The following is a 21,466-nucleotide window of genomic DNA, read 5'->3' on the forward strand; positions in this document are numbered from 1 at the left end:
CCTCCCTCCCTTCTCTCTTTCCTTTCCTTCTTCCCTTCCCTCTTTTCCTTCTTTTTTTCCTTCCTCCTCCCCTCCCTCCTTTCTTTTTCTCTTCCTTCCTTCCTTCCTTCCTTCCTTCCTTCCTTCCTTCCTTCCTTCCTTCCTTTCTTTCTTTCTTTCTTTCTTTCTTCCTTTCTTTCTTCCTTTCTTTCTTCCTTTCTTTCCTCCTTTCTTTCCTCCTTTCTTTCTCTACTTTACTTGTCCTCCTTCCTTTCTAGTTCATGGATTCTCCAAAAGTCCATGGACCCCAGATTGGGGTCTTCTTTGTTCCCAGTCCTATCATTCGGAAAAGTCACCCTGTATCATGAGGAGCTCAGTGACCCCAGATAAGGAAGAATGACCAAGAACTCCCTGAAAAGTCCAGGCATTACTTCAGTGTGTCAGCATCAGCATAACAGGTAGTTTTTCTACAAACGAGTTTGAGGAAACTCATTCCATTCCATTCCTTGTTACAGATGAGGAAACTCACTGGGCCTGTCTACCTGTCATCTGCTGGTGCATAATGAGAGCTGCCCATGTTAAGGAGGTGCTGGCCATTGCCCCATTATGTTTCTATATCTGGTGAAAATAGCCCGGGGCTTCCACAAGCCTCTGTTTAAAGAGGTTGAGTCATGTGGAACTCCATGGGTGGCCTATATGAAGTGCTTAAATACCTAGAATTGGAAGGAACCTCAGGTGCCATCTGGTCCAGCTCCCTCATTTTATAGATGAGTAAACTGAGACTCGAGAGGTTAAGGGATATGCCCAAGGTCACACTGGTTTTCAGCATTAGAAGTGGGATTTGAACTCAGGTCCTGGAGCTACTGGTCCAGTGCTCTGTTTTCACTGAAGTAGTTTTCACAAACTACTTCTCTTTATTTTAGTGTAATAAAAACTACATGTACTAAAACAGATAAGCCCCTCCGGAGACGTGTGTGTGTGTGTGTGTGTGTGTGTGTGTGTGTGTCTGTGTGTGTGTTAGACACCTGTCTTGCAGAACCCACCCTCCCTTCTGGTAAGGGAAACAATCCAAAGGATGTGCCTCCCAGATGACTCAGACACCTGTGGGGAAAGGAAGCTATTTCATCCACAGGTGTTTGTAATCGTGACTATACTGTGGGCTCTTAAACATGGGATGAGCAAAAGGTGATGATAGGTGCTATTACACACATGTCAGGATGGCTGACCTGTCAGCTATGGCTACTTAAACTGCCCAGGGTTTTGACCTTCACTAGAATAGAGCTCCTGCCAAACTATTTTCTCCCCCTCTCATCCAGTTTGAGCAGAAAAAAATGGGGAGGCTAGGGAGGAGTGGATTCTGAAAGGCCTTCAGTGCCATCCTAGGAGTTTAGTGGGGAGCCAGTGAATATTTTGGACCAGGCCAGCTCCTTCGTTTTACAGATGAGGAAACTGAGATCTCAGGTCATGAAATGATTTGCCTGTCACACAGCTTGTAAGTATAAAAGCTGGGATTTCAACCCAAGTGACTCTTATCCTGAACCCAGTGTTTACTCCATTTTAAGGGATCCTTTAACAGAAACTTGGCTCTGTGTGAGTGTGAATCAATGTCCACTTAACGCTGTTAGACTCTGAGGAGTCATTTCTCTAAGACATGACATCAAGAAAGGAAATTATTTGCTTAACTTGCGAAAGAACTGTACCTGCCTCGAGATAAAAAAAATCAAAGCACAACATGTAACAGGACCTCTCTGTGCATCTTGGTGGAAAGGCAAGCTCTTCCCAGATGACTGGTTTTATTTCTTTTTTTAATGAATTTTATTACTCTTGTGGGTAAGCATAAGCTACTTCCTCTGAACAAACTGCAACAAAAGTAGCTAGATTTGAAGGAAAAGATTTAGACAGGTGTGTGAAATTGAGCTTGTTTATGTTACAAATACAGACAAATTCATCTTGTTTGGCCTTAAGCATTTATCTACAGACAGTTAAAGAATGTTTAGGCCAAACCTCTCATTTTAAAGACAACCCAGAGAAGGGAAGGTTACATGGCTTGTTAGTGGTCTTGGGTTGCTTTCATTCAAACCTGGGTGTGTCTGTTCAGGAAATTGACTGGACTTCATATGCTCTTTAGAAACCTGGCCCGGGTAGAGCAGAAAAGATACCTGACTTTATTTTCTCAGCAAGTAATCTGTAAGTATAGGGGTTTATGGTCATAAATTTGAAGTTCACTTTTTCTTTCCTTCTTCCCCTCCTATCATTAAGTTCTTACACTGTGCTAAGGGAGGGCTGGCTACAATGAATACATAGTCCCTGCCCTCAAGGAGCCTATGTTCTAGTAAATGCATGGAAATGATTAGGTACATACAAGATACATGCAAAATAGATGTATGTAGAGGGGAAGGCTCTAGTAGCTGGGGGCTGGGGCTGGGACAGGAACAGGAACAAGAAAGGCATGAAGGTGGCATTGGAGCAGAGTCTTGAAGGAAGCTAGGTATTCTAAGAGATAGAGGGTAGAGAGCCTTCTAGGCCCTAGGACCGTGCCAGATGGAATGTGATGTACAAGGAACAGTAGTACTTTGTTATCTATATTTGCTTGCTGTGTAATCAGGCGGAGCCTATCTTAGAAATCCGTGAACCTTTTCTAAGTGAGTTTGGTGTGACCCCTTGTCTGGGATGCATGGGGGGGAAGGGGAGGAGTTTGTGGTTAGATGTAGGTGGGATTAGATAAACTTTGAATTCCTTTTCAACTCCAAAACTCTCTTACTCCAGAAGTATTCAGAATAATAGAGAATTTGTCACCCTCTGGGAATTCTTGAGAGCCCAGTCAGTTTTGCAGCCTGTCTGAAACTGGGGGAAGCTGAGACATGTTCCAAACAGCCAGCGTGGGTTGCAGTAAGATAGCAACAGAGATCGTGAAATTTGCACCAGGCATTGAAACTGCTTATCCAGTTCCTTCCGGGGCAGGAGCTAGTCCCAGGACATGACTGCTGATGGAAGCAGGAAAATGTGTCTCTTCCTAGTTTTTGAAGTGGGGCATATTTTTATGGAATATCCCAGTATAATCAGCCCAGGAAAGTCCTGGGAATTTAAGCTTTTAAAATCTGCTTACTATAGTTGGAAGTTGGTATAGGGTAAAAGAAAGAGCACCAGAATTGGAATCCCAGACTGGCCATGAATTCCAGGCTGATGGTGTGATCTTTGGCTTCTTAGAGGCTCAGTTTCCTCATCTATAAGAAGTACTACTACTCTGACCACCTGTATCATGGAGTTACTGTGCCAGTCAGATCAACACTATCCACACACAGAGCTTTGGCCTAATATTTTATGTACATTTATATCAGTTTTAAAAATTACAAAATACTTATCCTGTGAATTTCATAAAGATTCACACACATGTAAACATGTGAGTGTGTGCATTCCCAAACATAGATATGCAGCCCCCCCCCACACACACACACAGACATTAACAAAGTTAATCAGCACTGGCATGGTAACCCCATCAGAGAGAGAGTGGGGGGGGGGCGGTGTATAGGATAAGCCCTTTTTAAATATTAATGTTATGTAAATCTGAGTTATTGTTTCTGTATATTCTAATTGTTTATGTCTCCTGGATGAATCACTGCAACACATTGATCCTACCCTAACTCAATTTTGTTGTGTCATCATTACATCCTGTCAAGTTTATTTCTTATCAGGCCTCCACAACAAACAAATACTCATCTTTGAAAAGGTCAGAGTCAATGGCTGTTTTCAAGGCTGTTGAAATCATGTTTTGAGGTATTTCTTGGGTGTTTGCCGCCCACATTAGTCACTTTCCATTATATTATTGTAGCTGGTGGTTCTGTCTTGCATCCTTTCCTTCCATGAAACCCCTATCTCACAGGAGAAAAGGGTGGAGATGCTATATTGGGGCCAAGTGGGAAACTTCACATAGATTCAAAAGTGAATAGAAAAAATAGATCAGAGAGGGAGTGGGGTGGAAGCTGGGCCAAGCATATGCTCATTTCTTTAGTGAGATAAATGACCCTCGGAGTTGAAGCTGGGTAGCAACTCAGAGATCACCTTCTCTGTTGCCAAATCTTGTCTCATTTCTCCCTACAATATCCCTTGCACCCTTCTACTCTTAGTAACCCATGGAGCCGTCATTCCCTCTCATCCCAACTACTATAATGACCTAATTTCACCTTGTCTGAAGCCCTCTTTCTTTTCCAATCCATCTCTGCCACTTAGTCACCAAAGTTCTTTTTCTTAGTTGTCAGCCTGACTCTGTCACTCCCCTGCTCAGTAAACTCAAGTAGCACCTTATTGCTTCTAAGATAAACTATAAACTTTGTTTTTTCTGGCTTTAAGAGGAAATGCAGGCTGGGTGGTTTTTGTTTTTTCTGTTTTAAATTAAGGTTATTCTGCAGAACCATGAGAAATACAATAGTACAGAGTCTGTTAGATGTTTTAGCTAATTATTAAGCGCCTTATCAATAATTATTGCTTTATCAATTGTAAAATCCTCCGGGCCTTTGTAACCCTTGCTTCCTCTGCTCCCTCACCTTTCCAATCTCGTTACACTTAACACCACTACCACACTCCCCTTCCTCTCTTCACCCCCCAAACACACCATACAGACTGATCCAGTGACACTGGCCTCCTGGCTGCTCCTCAAACCAGACACCCCATCCCCCATCTCTGTGCACTTTCACTGATTGTCCCCCGTGCCTGGAATGTTCTTCCTCTTCCTCTCCCAACTCTTAGATTTCCTGGCCTCCTTAAGGTCCCATCTAAAATCCTACCTTCTTTCTATACAAACCCTTTCCTGATCCCCCTTAGTTCTTCCCTCTGTTGATTATTTCCAATTTATCCTGTTATTACAGCTGCTGTTTGTCCTTCCTTCTCAAAGAGGCCCATGGCATCGTGCCATGACTTGCAAGTGAATTGGATTTAAGGGAGAGGGGCTGTGCCAAGTCACCAGCCTCACTTTCTCCTCTGGAGCCATCTGGGTCCAGTGGGGGCGGGAATCCCATCTTATAGCTTGTCTGTTCTTAGTTGTTTGTGTGCTGTCTCCTCCATTAGACTCTGATCTTCCAGAGAGAGGGGACTGCCTTTTGCCTTTGTATCCCTAGTGCTTAGCAGATAGTAGGTTCTTGGTTTATTGACTGATTGAGTTGTTACAGCCTGAGACAGACTCCTAATAGTCTAAGCCCCATCCTGTTAAAAATGTATATACATAAATTAATATAAAATCACTCACACTGCTCCCTGGCACCTGACCCTCCCCTGGCTTTCTAGCCTTGTTTTATATCACTCTACTTAATGCCCTCTACAATTCAACTGAACCAACCTTCTTAGTGTATCTCTTTCTATGATACTATCATCTGTGTTCTTTGGCTGATCCCCACTGCTTCGAAAGCACTTCCTCTGTTCCTTCAAAGTTTGGCTGAAGTGCTACCTTCAAGGGGAAGGCTTTCCTAGTCTTCTTCTCCAAGCTGCTGTAATCTCCCTTCTCAAAATTGCTTTGTATTTATTTTAATAATTATTCTCTGGGTGGCTAGTGGCGCAGTGAATAGAGCACCGGCCCTAGAGTCAGAAGGACCCGAGTTCAAATCCAGCCTCAGACACTTGACGTACTTATTAGCCATGTGACCTTGGGCAAGTCACTTAACCCCAATTGCCCTGCCTTCCCCCCTCCAAAAAAATTTTTTTTCTGTATTTACTTATGCATTTATTTATATATGTAAATATGTCTATAGCCAGATATATTATATGCTCTTCTAGTAAAATATAAATTCTTTGAGGGTAGAGGCTGTTCCATTTTTTGTCTTTGGATACCCAACACAGAGTAGCTGCTTAATAAATATTGATCGATGAAATCTAGGCCCCCTCCCGTACAAATAAGGAAACTCAGAACCATGAAAGTGGAAGGGCTTTCTCATGATCACACTAGTAGTAAGTGGCACATCCTAGATTCACACCCAGTTCATCTGACTCCAAATCTTATGCCCTTTCCACTCCCTCCAGTTTTTAAAGTGCATAAAAAGCATTTGATAGAATTTTGTATTACCTGCATACTCAAATCAGAATTATGAGGACACAAACCTGGGTTGTTTTTGTTTTATTAAAGGAATTTCTTGGGATATGCTTCCGGATGAATTGCTGCTTGGAATCTTTTCGTATTTATCTCTGCCCGACCTTGTAAGAATGTCTGGGATTTGTAAGAGGTGGCATCGCCTGTCGTGAGTACTTTATTGTCTTTGGCTTCATTGCTTTGGGTGGACCTTTTTAAAGGAAATGCTGGTTGGTTTCAGAAATTTGACAGTGCAGTTCATCAGACCTGTGAGCTGATGTACATGGGTCTCAGTAATGAACACTTTCTAAGTATTCGTAGCCAAAGGAAGGTAAGTGATTTCTTGAGCCCCCTAACATTGAGCCTCATTCTCTTTTTGGGCCTGTTTTGTGGTTTTTGTTTTTTTTTACCCCCAGGGTGCAAGCTTTCTTTTTTTGTTAACAGCTCTGTTCATGTTCACAGTGTTCTTGTCTCATGTCCTGAGCCCCTGGGTAACACCTGCTACTTTGTTTTGTTTTGTTTTGTTGTTTTGTTTTGTTTTGTTTTCACCAATCCTTCGGGCCAGAAGTGATGATAGAAATCCTAGAGACAGCCTTACTCTGATTTTGGAGCGTCTCTGTCTGATTTGCATTAGTCCATTAGCTGGATCCGTTCCATTCACACATTCCCTCTCCCACCCCCCCCCCCCCCCAAATCACAGACCTCAGGACCTCCGTTTTGAATAGAGCCTCAAAGGTCATCTAAAAATTTCATTTTTCGGTTAGCATTTTCACTTCTTGTTCTCTCTATTTCTTTCTTTCTTTTTTTTACAATTATTATTTTTTTAATTAATTTGTTTGTTTACTTTTAGTTTACAGATTCAATTCCTTGAGTTTCACATTTTGTCCCCCTCCCTCCCCTCCCCCCCATGGAGGCATATAGTCAAGTATAGGATCTGTAAATACTTTCACATTATACATTAGTCAGGTTATAAAGACGGATTGTATCAGCTGGAATGAAAAATGGTAAAGAGGACGTAAAACCAAACAAGAAAAGGAAAAAGATCAGGTAGTTTGCTTCAATCTGTATATAAACTCAGTTCTTTTTAGTTCTTTCTCTGGATGGACATATTTCTCTCCATCATGAGTCTTTTGGGATAGACTTCTATCACTGCATTGCTGAGAAGAGTCCAGTCTATCAAAGTTGGTCATCACACATAACGTTGTGTCTGTAATTGTGTACAAATTTCTCCTGGTTCTACTCTTCTCACTCAGCATCAGTTCTTTTAAGCCTCTCCAGGTAAATATGAAGTCCATCTGCTCCTCGTTTCTTATAGCACTATAGTATTCCATAACATGCATATACCACAACTTGTTCATCCATTCCCCAATTGATGGGCACCCCCTTAATTTCCAGTTCTTTGCCACCACAAAAAGAGCTGCTATAAACATTTTTGCACATATGGGTCTTCCTCCCACGTCTACGATCTCTTTAGGATATAACCCTAGGAGTGGTATTGCTGGGTCAAAAGATATGAAAGTATTTATAGCTCTTTGGGCATAATTCCAGATTGCTCTCCAGAAAAGCTGGGTCAGTTCACAACTCCACCAGCAATGCATTAGTGTTCCAATTTGCCCACATCCTCTCCAGCATTTGTCATTTTCCTGTTTTGTCATCTTAGCCAATCTGACCGGTGAGATGTGGCACCTCAGAGTTGTTTTGATTTGCATTTCTCTAGTCAATCATGATTTAAAGCATTTCTTCATGTGCTTATAGATATCTTTCATTTCTTTCTCTGAAAACTGCCTGTTCATATCCTTTGACCATTTATCAATTGGGGAATGACTTGTATTCTTATAAATTTGACTCAATTCTCTGTATATTTTAGACATAGGTTGCAAAGATTCTTTCCCAATTTCCCACCTCCCTCTTGATCTTGGTTACGTTGGCTTTGTTTGTACAGAAGCTTTTCAATTTCATGTTGTCAAAATTATACATTTTACATTTTATAATGTTCTCTAATTCTTGTTTAGTCAAAAGTCTTTTCCTCTCCACATATCTGACAGGTAAACTATTCCTTGTTTTCTGAGACTGCTTACAGTATCAACCTTTATACCTAGATCATGTACCCATTTAGACTTGATTTTGGTATATGGTGTTAGATAATGGTCTATGCCCAGTTTCTGCCATACTGTATTCCAGTTTTCCCAGCAGTTTTTGTCAAATAGTGAGTTCTTATCCGAAAAACTAGGGTCTTGGGGTTTATCAAACAATAGATTACTATAGTCGTTGACTTCTGAATCTTGTGTGCCTAATCTATTCCTTTGGTCCACTCCTCTATTCCTCAGCCAGTACCAAGTAGTTTTGATGACTGCTGCTTTATAATACAGATTGAAATCTGGTATAGCTAGTCCACCTTCCCTAGCATTTCTTTTCATTAATTCCCTTAATATTCCAGACTGTTTATTCTTCCAAATGAATTTTGTTACTATTTTTGCTAGCTCTATAAAGTAGTTTTTTGGTAAATTAATTGCTATGGCACTAAATATATAATTTAATTTAGGTTCTATTTCTTAAAGACGCTCCCTCCAAAGGGAGCATGTGTGCCTTTGAAAGACAGTGGGGGCTGCTGCTTCCCTATAAAAGCGAAAGGGAGGGCTGGGAATACAGGAAGGCTCTTTATCTGGGTCTTCTGGAAAGGGTCCTGCTCCTGCAGTTGTATGTGTCCCAGCCCCTGGACCATTTGTCTCCAGACATCAATAGATAAGAAACAGGTCTGGGAGCTCAGTGTCCTTCCACTCAGCCTCCTGTCACTGGGGCAGTTGTGGATTGTTCTCTCTTGTAGCCAAGGGAATGAAGTATCCAGGTGACTAGTTATAATGAATGCTCAGCTTAGAGTTCTGCCTGCCACCTAGTGGTTGAAAGGTTGAATTTCATGAAAAGATGATTAAAATCAGGAAGGTAAAATGTGGTAGCTGAGCCTTTTAGAACAGAGCTGGGAAACTATTTGAAATAGGCAGGCTCATTTGTTTGGGACAGGCCAGCAATAATGATTAGTGAAGTTACAGAAGCTGGAGCCCTAGAGCTCTCACATCTCCTTCCTAGCATCCAAAATGGCCAGATCTAAGATACAAGTGATGCTTCCCAGCATCTAGGAATGGTGTATCACCAGCCCAACAGTTTTCAGTAAAATAGGACAGATTCTATTAGAAAAAAATATACCAACATATAAAAAAAAAGGTGGCACATATTTCATATGTAAGAAATCTGACTATAATATGATAAATCCCTAAATATTTTTCTAAAAATTTAAAGAATTGGAATAGTCCCTTGGAATTTGCTGTAAATAATTTTTTAAAATAAGTTTCTAATAATATTTTCTATTTCTTACATTACCAGAAAGCCATCATTATCATCAACCTCAGTAGACATTTAAATGGTTACTATTTTTGGAATTTTGGAGATTTCTGCTAGGGGACTAATGGGGGCCTTAGATCGGAGCCAGGCTGGCTGTGGTATCTCTTGGCATTTTTTGGCTGAAAGGGTTCGTGAGATTTCCTGGTGTTTAACTTTTTGAAACAACTCACCTCTCCTCTAGGTTTGACGAATCACTATGGCAGACCTTAGACCTGACAGGGAAACATTTACTGCCAGGAGTAACGGGGCAGCTACTCTCTGTAGGAGTGGTCGCGTTCCGCTGCCCAAGATCACACATGGATGAACCACTGTTTAAAAATCTCGGGTAAGATTGTCCCTTTGGGGCAGGAAAAAAAAAGTAAAAAACTATAAGTGTGTGACCCAAAAAGGAAATGATAGATTCTTAGAGCTGAAAGGGACCTTGGCTGTCATCTAGTCAGGGGTGGGGAACCTGTGGTCTCAAGGCCACATATGGCCCTCTAGGTCCTCAAGTACTGCCCTTTGACTGAATCCAGACTTCACAAAACTAATCCAAAAGGCCGCACCCGAGGACCTAGAAGGCCACTTGTGACCTCAAGGCCACAGGTTCCCTGCCCCGATCTATTTCAACTTTCACACAGCCGTGCCCTGGCTAGTGGTTGTCATACAGAGCACAGAGCTCAGAGGAGCAGCCCACTCCATCTCTGAATAGCTGGAATTGTTCGTTTCCTACCCCACTTTATTGGTACTCCCTCCCCTGAGGCAGATTGAGCTCCCTTTCCTACTTTGGGAGACTGTTGATTATGTGACATACTGTAACCAAAAGGCATCCCCTCTATGACAAGATGAGGCATCATAGGTGGGCTTTAGGAGAGGGCTGTCCTTATATTTAGCAAAAATCTACTTCAGAATTAGTCTGATGTTTTCCATGGTCATTGTAGTACAATAGTAAGACCCCAGGAACATCTGAGACCAGAGTTCAGCTGTTCTTCTTTAATATATATTACCGTGATCCCTGTCCTTTCCCTTTAGCAACTCATCTAATCCTGTATTAGTAGGAAACAGCAAATTAAGCCCCAAATGAGCATCCTTTTTATTTTTCCCCAGACCTATAGGTTATCAATGCAAGAAACTCTTGATGTAGAAATACCCTCCAACTGGCAGTTCATAGATGATTTGTAGTCTGGCAGGAGAAGGTTAAGTATTAAATTTTACAGTAGTATATGTCAGAGGTAATATCCTCAAATCCCTATCTTCCCATCTTTAGGGCTGGCCCCATTATCTACTGCCAGTAAGTCAATAAACATTATTAAGTAAGCAATAGATATTTATTGAATAACCTCTGGGATAATAAAGAATGATAATCCCTGCCCTCAAGGAGCTTACAGTCTAATAGGGGAAAACAGTATACAAAAGGAATCTGATAAAGGACTGGGAAGATGAAGTCCCAAGTAGAAAATGAAGAGATGGCTGCCCAAGGTTGTTCCTTAAGTGGAAGTTCCCTGCCCTCCATTCCTAGGGGTCCTAGGAGTAAAGGGTACTGATGAAGGATGAGTACCGAGGCTGATTTCATCTTATAGTATGAGGAGGTCTCTGTGGGCAGATGGAGTCCACACTGCCTCTAATTAGCAGTGCTTATATCTTTAAACTACTAAAATCAGATCCACAGTATCTGGTCATACGCATTTATTCCTTTCAAAATGTTATCTAAGCAGAAATGCTGTGGTTTGAGGAACAGAAGTCATTACAAGTTTGCAAGCAATAGTGAGAAGAATGTGGGACTCAGAATCACAAGACCTGTGTCACTTCCCAGATCTTTGACCCCAGGGGGAAGAGGATGTAACCTTTCCAGTCCTCAGTTTCCTTATCTGTAAAATGGTGACACTGGTAATCTTTATACTTTCTCCCTCCTGATGCTGTTGTGAGGATCAAGTAAGGTCATGTCTGTCAAAACAATGGGTAGCCACAAAGTATGACAGTGATGGAACCTTTTGTTATTGTATAAGTAAAGCATGGCCTTGTTTATACACAGACCACTTCGGGTACAGCACATGGACCTGTCTAACTGCATAATAGATGAGGCTTCCCTAGAGAGCATCGTGTCTCGCTGCTGTAAACTACAGAACCTGAGCTTGGAAGGACTGCGGCTTTCAGATGCCATCGTCAGGTGGGGCGTGGTTACCACTTCTAACTGAGAAACCTGCCATGGGATATGGCAAGGGGGTGGTCACAGAGCAGAGAATCTGGCATTAAGTGTACTTTTTATGCCCATCTCTTCGTAGGCAATTGTGAAGAAAGATGGCTTGCTTCAGGAGTGATAACAGGGCATTACTGTCATTGGCAATACTCTTAGGGTTACACTCTAGGAACCACAGGAATTCTCACTTGCCCTTTCACCGTTACTGACATGTCCCTAAGTTGCTATATCTAGCAAATAGAAGCTTTTAAAAAAAGGAAAATTTATTCCATTTAGACCAGTCTTGTACACCATCTTGACTTTGTGGGTTTCTGGCTGTTGGTTTGAGTTTGGAGCATTGAGCTTCTCTGCCTTCTGATCTTAACATATCATGCAGTGTTTCTACTCATTTGCTCTACTAAGCCTTTTTTCTCCTTTAATGCCCTCTTATCCCTTCCTTTTCCCCTATTAATCTATGTATCCTTCTCTTCTGTCAGGGCCCAGATTAAGATTGGCTTTTTTCATGAAATCTTACCCAACTAATCCCCATTCTTCCAATATCTTCATCCTTTAAGCATAGGGTCTGTACCATGGTATCTTACACTTAGGTTACATTAGAACTTTTCTCTAGTTATTTTATGTATATCAGGTTTTATTTTTCCAAACTGATTGTTCTTCCTTTTGAAGTATATCTGTATAGTCTTTCATATTTTTAGGCTACACACACACACACACACACACACACACACACGGATGCTTAGTAAATGCTGAATGTGACTATTTGTGTATTTCTGATTTTTCTTTTAGAAATCTGGCGCAGAATTCAGACTTAGTGCGATTAAACCTCTCTGGGTGTTCCGGATTCTCAGCTTCTGCACTGGGGGCTCTGTTGCACAGCTGTACTCGGTAGGCATTGCTTTGTAGTAAAGCTGTTGGGCTAACTTATAGTGGTCATATCTCTTTGTTCATCCATTTAGAAAAGAAAAAAAGAAAGAAGGCAAACTTGTTAGGATGTTTCAAGCCCATATGATTGAAAAAATGGTACATTTGAAATGTAGAACTCAGTATTTCAAACACACTTTTTTCCATAATAATTTTCCATTTAAATTGATTGATTTTGCCAAACTTGGGAGATACTATATACCCTCAAAGTAACCTTAATTTTTGTGGTGGTTCAGATTTTTTTTTTAAAGTTTACTTTTTTCAGTGACATTTGATAGCTGTTACTAAGAAAAGGGATGGGACAGAGGGAGGGTTATAGCTTATATAATCACAGGAATATTGTATTTCTAATGTGCCTCTTAGAGTCTTTGTGGGACTTTGTGGGATAGAAAATATGCCCTCCTAAACCTATTCAAAATGGATTATGTGACAGTGAGGTAATTCATCAAATTAAGTATGTCCCAGGGCTCAGGTGCCGGGTTTAAGAAGCAGTGCCAGAAAAACCCATGTTCTCTGGTGATACCATATATCCTGTAGGCTTCCATAAGCAACTTTTTGTGATGTTGTTTCTATATGTAAGAACTACAATGATAGCATCAAAAGTGATGCAGTCATGCTTGCCTAGGTTTGAAATGGGGACTTTGATTGCAAATGCCTTGTCTTTTTCCTTAAAACGGTTCACTTTTTTATCTATTAAAAACATGTTTTTTTATTGATGCCTTCTGTTTTTATATCCCATTTCTTTCTCATTTTGTTACCCTCCTTTGAACTCTTCCTTTGTGACTCTTATTATAATTGATCCCTTCTTTGTGACTCTCTCACATCCCCCCAAAAATCAGTTATAATAAAACTGACATGGCATCATCCATCCAACAGTGACCGTGGAAATCTGTAACTGTAGTTCTCAACCTGTCCACTGAGAGGAGGGAGGGGTTTGTATTCATACTGTTCTCTAGGGCCAGAATTGGTCTTAAAATTAATCAATTTGGCTTCCTGTCAGTATCATTTTCATTTAGGTTGTTGTAGTCATTGCAAAGTTCACTTTCTTTTTTAATCTTTTTGCTAACTCACCATTAATAGTACCTTTTCCTCAGAGCAGTACCGTTATAAGAAAACATTATTCCCTACTCATTACCTATTTCCTGCTTGATTCCGTTCCTGGAATGGTGTGGACTATGAAAAGGAAAGAGGAACTATTCAGTGGAATTATTTCTGTCAGAATATTTAACAGAAATCCTCCATCATTTTTCCAGGGAACAAGCATTGGATGTGGGGACAATGAGAATAAAATTTTCTTTCCCAGTATGTAAAAGCAGCTGGTTGTTATATGTAAGAGTTCACTGGATTTAAATTTTCTTCTGTTCCCCCCCAGTATTTCAAGTACTGGGACAACTAGGTGGCACAGTGGGTAAAGTGCTGGGCCTGGAGTCAGGAAGACCTGAGTTCAAATGCAGTCTCAGACACATAACCAGTTGTGTGACCATGGGCAAGTCACTTAACCCTGTGTGCTTCAGTTCCCTATCTGTAAAATGAGCTGGAGAAGGAAATGGCAAAACACTCCAGTATCTTTGCCAAGAACACCCCAAATTGAGTCACAAAGAGTTGGACATGGCTGAACAACAACGTTTCAGTTACTGCTCCAAGCACCACTGACCTCTCCTTTCTGGTCAGTTAGTTATGGTCAGGTGACTTGGCCTGAGTTGAGGACTGGCTCACCATTGAAAGAGTATTTCCTGTGGAAGCTGTTGTGAGTCATTGTCTCAAACCCAACTGTGATTTCTGTCTTTTGCACAGCTTAGATGAGCTGAACCTCTCCTGGTGCTCTGATTTCACAGCAGAACACATCCACGTTGCCGTCAGCTCTATTACAGAAAGCCTGACACAGCTGAATCTCAGTGGGTACCGACAGAATCTACAGAGATCAGGTAACTGGGAAGGCACCGCCTGTCAGAAGCCAAGTTTAAGTTGCCACATGCCCCAGAGGAGGACTTTCCCTTCTCTCCTCTGACATCCCCACACCTAGCTAGAACCTTTTAGGTAGGTCACACAGCAGAATTAACACCAGTCATACCCTGAGGTGCCCCAGCAATATACATTCAGATATAGGAAAATTTCCTTTATCTGCATAGAGGAAGAAGTCGTTTCTTGGTTTCTCTCCCTTGCCCAAAGTTAGCCTGTCATATCTCGTATCACTCCCATCCCTTCTGTTCTACCTTTGTGTGCCTTTTCTTCCATGCCCCACACACCAGAAAAGAAATCACAGCACATTATCATCACCTTAAAAAAGGGGGACAAAATGCCATATATTAGGGCCTCTCATTCATTGCTTTTTTAGGAGAGAACGAAGTTAACTGATGACAGCAAAATATTGAAAAGTCCTGTTAGAAACTCACTGGATTGTTTTAGAAACACTAGGCAGAAAAGGTTCTCCCAGCCAAGTCTTAAAATGTCAACCTTGAACATGCATTGATTGACATACTGAATTTTAGCAGGGATAGTCGGTGATAGTGGTCCCAAGTGTCTAGCAGCCATAGAAGAAGAAAGAGGGAAGCCCAGACAGGCCCTTATGGTCTAAGCTGGTGGAGGAGGGAGTGGTATTGATCACCCAAGGAAAGTTGAGACACAAAGGATTAGGTAACAGGAGCTCTTACATAATAGCAATGATCCAAATTTTCTGTTGTGCAAGGTATGTGTTTTGCGCTAAAGAAAGGTAATTTTTTAAAAAAGAAAACAACCTTGAACTGACGTTTCTAGGCTCCTATTGTATTATGATGTGGGGCTAAAGACCGATGGAGCCTAGGATTCAAGAGCCCAGGGTTTGCCTTTCAGCTACATGACATCGGGCAGGTCATTTCTCTTGTCTTTCAAAAGGAGAGGCTGAATTAGATCAGCAGTGTCAAACTTAAATACAAATAGCATATTTATTGACTCAGAAAACCACAAATTAACATTATTTATGTTGTATTTTTATTCATTTTGTTAAACATTTTCCAGTTGCATTTTGATCTGGTTCAGAGCATTATGGAGTTTTACGGGCCAATGTCGCTTGCTAGTTTTACCCTGTATTCCAAGCACTAACTTTCCATTTGATACTTCTGGAGAATGGTTGCTATACAGACATTAGAGGGAATTTGGGTGAAATAAAATATTTAATCAGTGTTTCACTGTTCTTAATAACTAAGTTTCCAAATGATAGTAATTTTATGGAGTGTGGAGAAAAGGAGTGGGTGGCCTTACCTAGAAACAGAAGGTATGACTTTTTTTTTAATACTTATTTTGAATAAATTTTGTCCTTTACATTCTGAGGTTTTTCTTTTTATGGTGTTTGGGTTTTTTTTTTTTTCTGAGAAAGGAAGTATTCCTTTTGAATTCAAAGACAGCTGATGTGGATTTGTGTTAAACAAATTGCCCATAAAATTGACTATATATATTTTTTTCCTTCCTAGATGTGATGACATTAGTGGGAAGGTGCCCCAATCTGGTCCACTTAGACTTAAGGTATGGATTTGTGGAAGTTTTGCCATAGAAAGATGTTGTTACCTCGGGAAAAGGGAGGAAGGTGACTGTTAAGGGGAAAAGTGCTATCAGAAGTTTTTCTTGGGTGACAGAGAGAATTATTTTGGACACCATCTTTTTCCCTTCTTTTAGTGACAGCATCATGCTGAAGACTGACTGTTTCCAGGAATTTCATCAGCTCATCTACCTCCAACACCTGTCGCTTAGCAGATGCTATGAAATAATGCCAGCAGCCTTGCTGTGAGTGCCTCCTTATAAAGCTTTTTTTGATCATTTGATTTAATAAGTGTCACCAGCCATCATCATTAATAACAAAGGTATTGAATACAGGACAGAGCACCAGCTCTGGAGTTGGGAGGACCTAAGTTCAAATCTGGCCTCAGATACTTGACACTTATAGCTGTGTGACCCTGGGCAAGTCACTTAAACCCTCTTGCCTCACAAAACAAATTAAGTTAAAAAAATAAATTAATTAAAAAAAATAGCAAAGGTATCAAACCTGAATTGGGTGACACTGGCCAAAGGCAGGTGGAGCCTAGGACCAGGTAGAGCTTGTCTGTTGAACTTTGAGAATGTCTCAGAAAAAAACAAAAGTACATTAACAGGCTGAAGAAGGTCAAATGGGCCAAGGTAGCTTTTCCTAAATATTTATTTTTATTCTGAGTGGCAGATACCTAACCACTTAACAGAGACTCATAGGAAGAATAGAAAGGATTCAAGATAGAACATGGGAGTTGGAAGACCTGTGTTCAAATTTGGCCTTTACCACTTACTACCTTTGTGCCCTTGGACCAGTCATTTAACTTCTGGGCCTGCTTCCTCCTCTGTATGTCACTGGGGGGGATATGCCACACCCCCATCTTTCTGGGCTTATTTCCCCCTCAGTGTGCATCCACTCTCTGTTAGAAGTTTTCTAGGATGGGGCAGCTGCTCTAACCACTACTCATGGTCCCAGGGGTAATCTTCACAGGTGTAGCCTGAGCCCCGACAAGTGAGAAGACCCAGAAGCAACTGAAAAACAACTCAGCAATTTTCTGCAATAACTTTTTTTTTAAATCATAAGTGCCCCAAAAAAGAAATTTTTATCTCTCCACCTTTTCTAGTTTACTCTTAGTTACTATTTAGTAATGGGATGGTTTGTTGAAGTTCCAAAACAAATGTTTTCTTTTTTGAGACTTTGTACAGGGTATGTACCTTCAAACAGATAGGTACTGTAGATAAAGAATTCCTAGGCACACCAGTCTGGGTTGAGAAAGCAGATATTTCCTAATACCACTGTTGACATTTGGTAGACAGTCACCCTTTTCTGTGAATCAAGATCTCATTGCCATTGAGATTCTTTGCCCTCATTTCACCTAAATGTAGCAGTGGGTTGATTGCCCCAGCGGGGAATGAGTTAGGAGAAGAAAGGAGTTGGACATGCTTTCTGTAATGTGGCATCAGCTGCTGATAAGCACTGATAATTCCTTCTTTTTACTATCTGTTCCTAACTGGAATGCAGGGTTTTAAGTATATGGGATAAGCTCAGTTTTAAGGTATACTATTTTGTCAGGTTAACTGAATTTGATAGTTGATTGTGTTTTGTTACTTAAGATGTCATTTCTTTTTGAAATGGGAAAATTCAGCTCATAAAGTTTTCACTTTCTCACATACACACACACACACAAACACGACACATAGGACATGTTTTCTGTGGGACTAATGCTAAGGCTGTTACATGTGCTCCTACGTGTACAAAATTCCCTTTCCTTTTGCTCTCAGGTAATGAACATTGCCCCTTCTCTTATTGTATGATTGCCCATCTTGGAGATGGAGAAATGAGGTGAACTGGTCAAGAACAGATTCTAAATAAACATAAACTTCAGCCTTTATATAACATCAAATTCCCCTTTTGTGAGCTAGTGATTGTTCTTTTGTTGCCGAGAAGGAACTGAGATTGAAACCTGAAGTGCTTTCAAGCTGAGCCACTTGATACAGGGTTTTTTTTTCCTCCCACTTATATAACTTCTAAAAAATATTTGTCCACTGATTTGTCTTCTGCAAAATTTCAGAAAGGTTGTCATCATTTACCAATGTTAGAAAAACAAATGCCTGTTTTTCTTGGTCTTTGTGTCCTTGACCCCTAGCAGGATACCTTGCAAGAAATAATGCAATTCAGCAAGCACTTACTAATAACAATCACAAAGACCGTGGGGATACAAAACAACACGGCCCCTGCTTTCCAGAAGTTTACATTCTAGTAGTGGTGGGGGCAGAGATGAGCAAACTCAGGCACAGAAGCTTGTGTGTTGTATTTGGAAGGAGGAGAAAATAGGAATCACTCGATAATTAACCTGAACGTGTAGGATCTTAGTTTGTTTTCCTTTATACTCTTAAACCTGAAGAGAGGTGAGCCTAGAGATAATGTTGGCCTTCTGCTAATTTTCATGTCTTCCAAACATTTTTCATTGAATCTCTCTGTGTGGAATTTGGAATTGTCCAACAATGCAGATACATATTCACAAAGATTATTGTGTTCAAGTCATAGTACAAGGTGACAAGCTTTCTGTTTTTGTATTCCATCTTTTTTTCTCCCTCCCCAGATTCCTCCCATATTTCTCTCATGTTGGCCAGAGGTTGTGATAGATCATATAGATAGATCATGTGTTATGGCATTTGGTGGGGAAACTGTACAGTGCGGATTAGCTGGTCTAAAAGTCGTATATGTCTCCCTTTCCAGTGAACTTGGAGATATCCCCTCACTGAAGACACTACAAGTTTTTGGAATTCTAACAGAAAATTCCCTTCCTGTGCTAAAGGAAGCACTCCCACATCTGAGGATCAACTGTTCTCACTTCACCACCATTGCCAGGCCAACAGTGGGCAACAAAAAGAACCCAGAGATCTGGGGCATCAGATGCCGCCTGATGATGCCTAATCCGAATAACAACTGATATCCTCATTATAAAGCGACTTCACAGAACAGAACAGCAGACAGAAAGGCCTCATTGCTTCAAGCCCCTCTGATAAGTTATACCTTTCACTGTTTTGGCTCAAGGATAACTTGAGAAAGAACTATTTCTTGTCATTAACTCATAAAAAATTTAGGAGTAAGTGTTTTGCATTGAAAACACAACTTTTTTTAATGCCCTTTGAAAGCCTGCCTGGAGAACCATAACATTTCAAGTATTTATGAGTTTTAAGGGAGTAAACCTGTACTTAATATTAAAAGGTAGTTCAAGGTAAAGTACTTCAAACCACCCCTCTCAGATCTTCTAAAAATCTTCAGAATGCAGCCATTGCTCACTAAGTGAATAATTTTATAGAAACTATTTCAGTAATTATACATGCTTTTTCCATTTCATTTCTTTGTCTTGCCTTACATAGAACAGATTGGAAGAACGACCAAATCATTCATTTGCTGAACTGAGCACAAATAGGGTTTGGAAAAAAATCCCAGCTCTGTCTGGATTAATCACTGAACTTTGAAGTAATAAGGATCATGGGAAAGGAGACCCCAGAAAAGTATCTTAAGAGTCTGAAAAAGAGTGTTGTCTTTAGCCCAAGGGTTGGGGCGAAGGGTGAGGCACATCTCCACTTGGCGATATATTCATACCAAAAATGCTCGGGTACCTAAGGCGGCAGAACAAGCAAATGACAGCTGCTTACTGTGACTGATGAGCTTGGCGTCTTCTTGGACCAACGATATCAGGTTTCTTTATTTTGACTTAAACGTAGTTTTTCTAGGTTCTGAAACTAGCTGTGGGGTGATGTAATTATGGTATTGTTTGCTTTTTTTTTATCAAATTTCACATCATGATCACAGATCCTGACATCGGTAAAGACTTCCTGCCTTGTTCCTTTTTTTTTTTTTATACTAAAGGTGCTTTTGCTTCTGATGGTTGATATTCCACGCATCAAATTCTGTTTTAGGTGCTAGGTAGAATTTGGCCCTGTTCCCCATTCTTCCTTGTAACTGAGGTCTAGAAGGGGCTATTTTTAATTTTCTCCTAGAATCAAGTACTGAATAAGAAGAAATAAAAATATTTGGATCTGTTGTTTGGAAGGCCTCATTTGAAAGAGCTCTGGGGTATGTGTCTCCTTCCAGGTGCATTTTTAATTATCGGGGAGCACCAAGAAACTTCTTTACTCTTGTGAAAGAAAAGCAATTTCTTGACTCAGGGCAGTCTGGGAGCAGGAACCCCAACTTAAAAGCAAAAAAAAAAATTATTCATATTGCTAAAAACTAGGTCAACAAATCATTTCACTTCAAAGAAGACTAACTTTATTTTGTTACTGTGACTGACTTTAAAAAATCAAGCTGGGATTAATATGTTAAGTTTGCCTTAGGTTGAACTGCACCTCCACTAAGGACACTCATCTTGTTAGAATGCAGGAACAAACACTTTGGTTCAGTGTTATACAAAGATTAACTGTTACCAGCCTGTTTTATGTGCTGTCACTAAATGATAACTACACCTTGAAATGTTTACAAAACAGCCATAAAAGAGACTTGGGGAGGGGACGGTGTCTGGTGGGACTTGGACCTCTGGATCCACATCCTTCAACACTCAAGTCCAGATATAAGCTGTCTTGCCAAGATTTTAGTGACTTTAATGATGTCTACTTTTACATGTTTGGTTTTTTTTTTAATTAAAAGTAAAAAAGAAATTTGCACAAATGACTCATCCTTTATGCGTTTTGGCCCAACTTGTGAAGAGCATGCTACGAGGGCAGCATGTGAATAAAATTAATACAATAGTAATATATCATCACTTTAAAAATGTAGTTTAATTGATTGAATTTACAGAGTGCACTTTGCTTGTACTTCTTAGACTCTCCTTAACCATCTTGCCAAAAACTGTTGCCATTACTACACAAAAGATTGTCTAGAATACTCACTTTTGAATCAAAATAGATTTGATTTGGGAGGACCCTGGTACACAGGGTTATAGAGTCTTCCCTCTATATTTAGGAGCTAGGCCAAACACTAGGGAGAAAAAACCTTTTAACAATCTTCTTTGAGCCTAGAAGAAGGAAGGCAACAAGCATTTATTAATTACCTACTATGTGCCAGGCATATTTTTGGTTCTCATAACTCTGTGATGTAGGTGCTATTATCATCACTATTTTATAATTGAGGAAACTGAGGCAGAGGTTGTAACTTTCCCAGGGTCACACAGCTAGTGAATGTCTAAGGCTGGGTTTGAAGTCACTGACTTCAGGCCCAATGCTCTGTCTTTTATGGCACACTAACTGCTTCACTGGGTGGGAAGGGGGAGGGAACTCTTTATTTCAATGTAATTGGTTTATTTTGTAATCCTATTTTAATTTATACATTTAAAAACATTCTGAGAAGGGGCCCTAGGATGCACAAATTGCTAAATGGGTCCATTATACAAAAATGTTGAGAATCCTTGGGCTAGAGTGATGGGCAAAGTCTTAAT

General features: G+C 40.4%; 1 protein-coding gene across 2 annotated transcripts in view; it reads left to right on the plus strand.

Moving 5' to 3' along the window:
- SKP2 (S-phase kinase associated protein 2) overlaps positions 1 to 21,466 on the plus strand; it is a 35,003-nt gene that overhangs the window by 10,824 nt on the left and 2,713 nt on the right. The window contains exons 3-10 of one of the 2 annotated variants that reach the window (XM_069096136.1): positions 6,089 to 6,200; positions 9,609 to 9,752; positions 11,439 to 11,573; positions 12,390 to 12,488; positions 14,319 to 14,449; positions 15,971 to 16,022; positions 16,173 to 16,280; positions 18,760 to 20,689. In XM_069096136.1, coding sequence (XP_068952237.1) covers positions 6,089 to 6,200; positions 9,609 to 9,752; positions 11,439 to 11,573; positions 12,390 to 12,488; positions 14,319 to 14,449; positions 15,971 to 16,022; positions 16,173 to 16,280; positions 18,760 to 18,973 — 995 coding nt within the window. In that variant the 3' untranslated portion in view covers positions 18,974 to 20,689. Of the gene's footprint in view, positions 1 to 6,088; positions 6,201 to 9,608; positions 9,753 to 11,438; positions 11,574 to 12,389; positions 12,489 to 14,318; positions 14,450 to 15,970; positions 16,023 to 16,172; positions 16,281 to 18,759; positions 20,690 to 21,466 lie in introns of those variants that run through there. The other variant, XM_069096137.1, reaches the window with a different exon arrangement.

The sequence above is a fragment of the Petaurus breviceps genome, unplaced genomic scaffold (genome assembly GCF_028583685.1).
Source record: "Petaurus breviceps papuanus isolate PSGF00001 unplaced genomic scaffold, PetGlider_PUasm1.0 229, whole genome shotgun sequence".
Classification (NCBI taxonomy): Eukaryota; Metazoa; Chordata; class Mammalia; order Diprotodontia; family Petauridae; genus Petaurus; species Petaurus breviceps.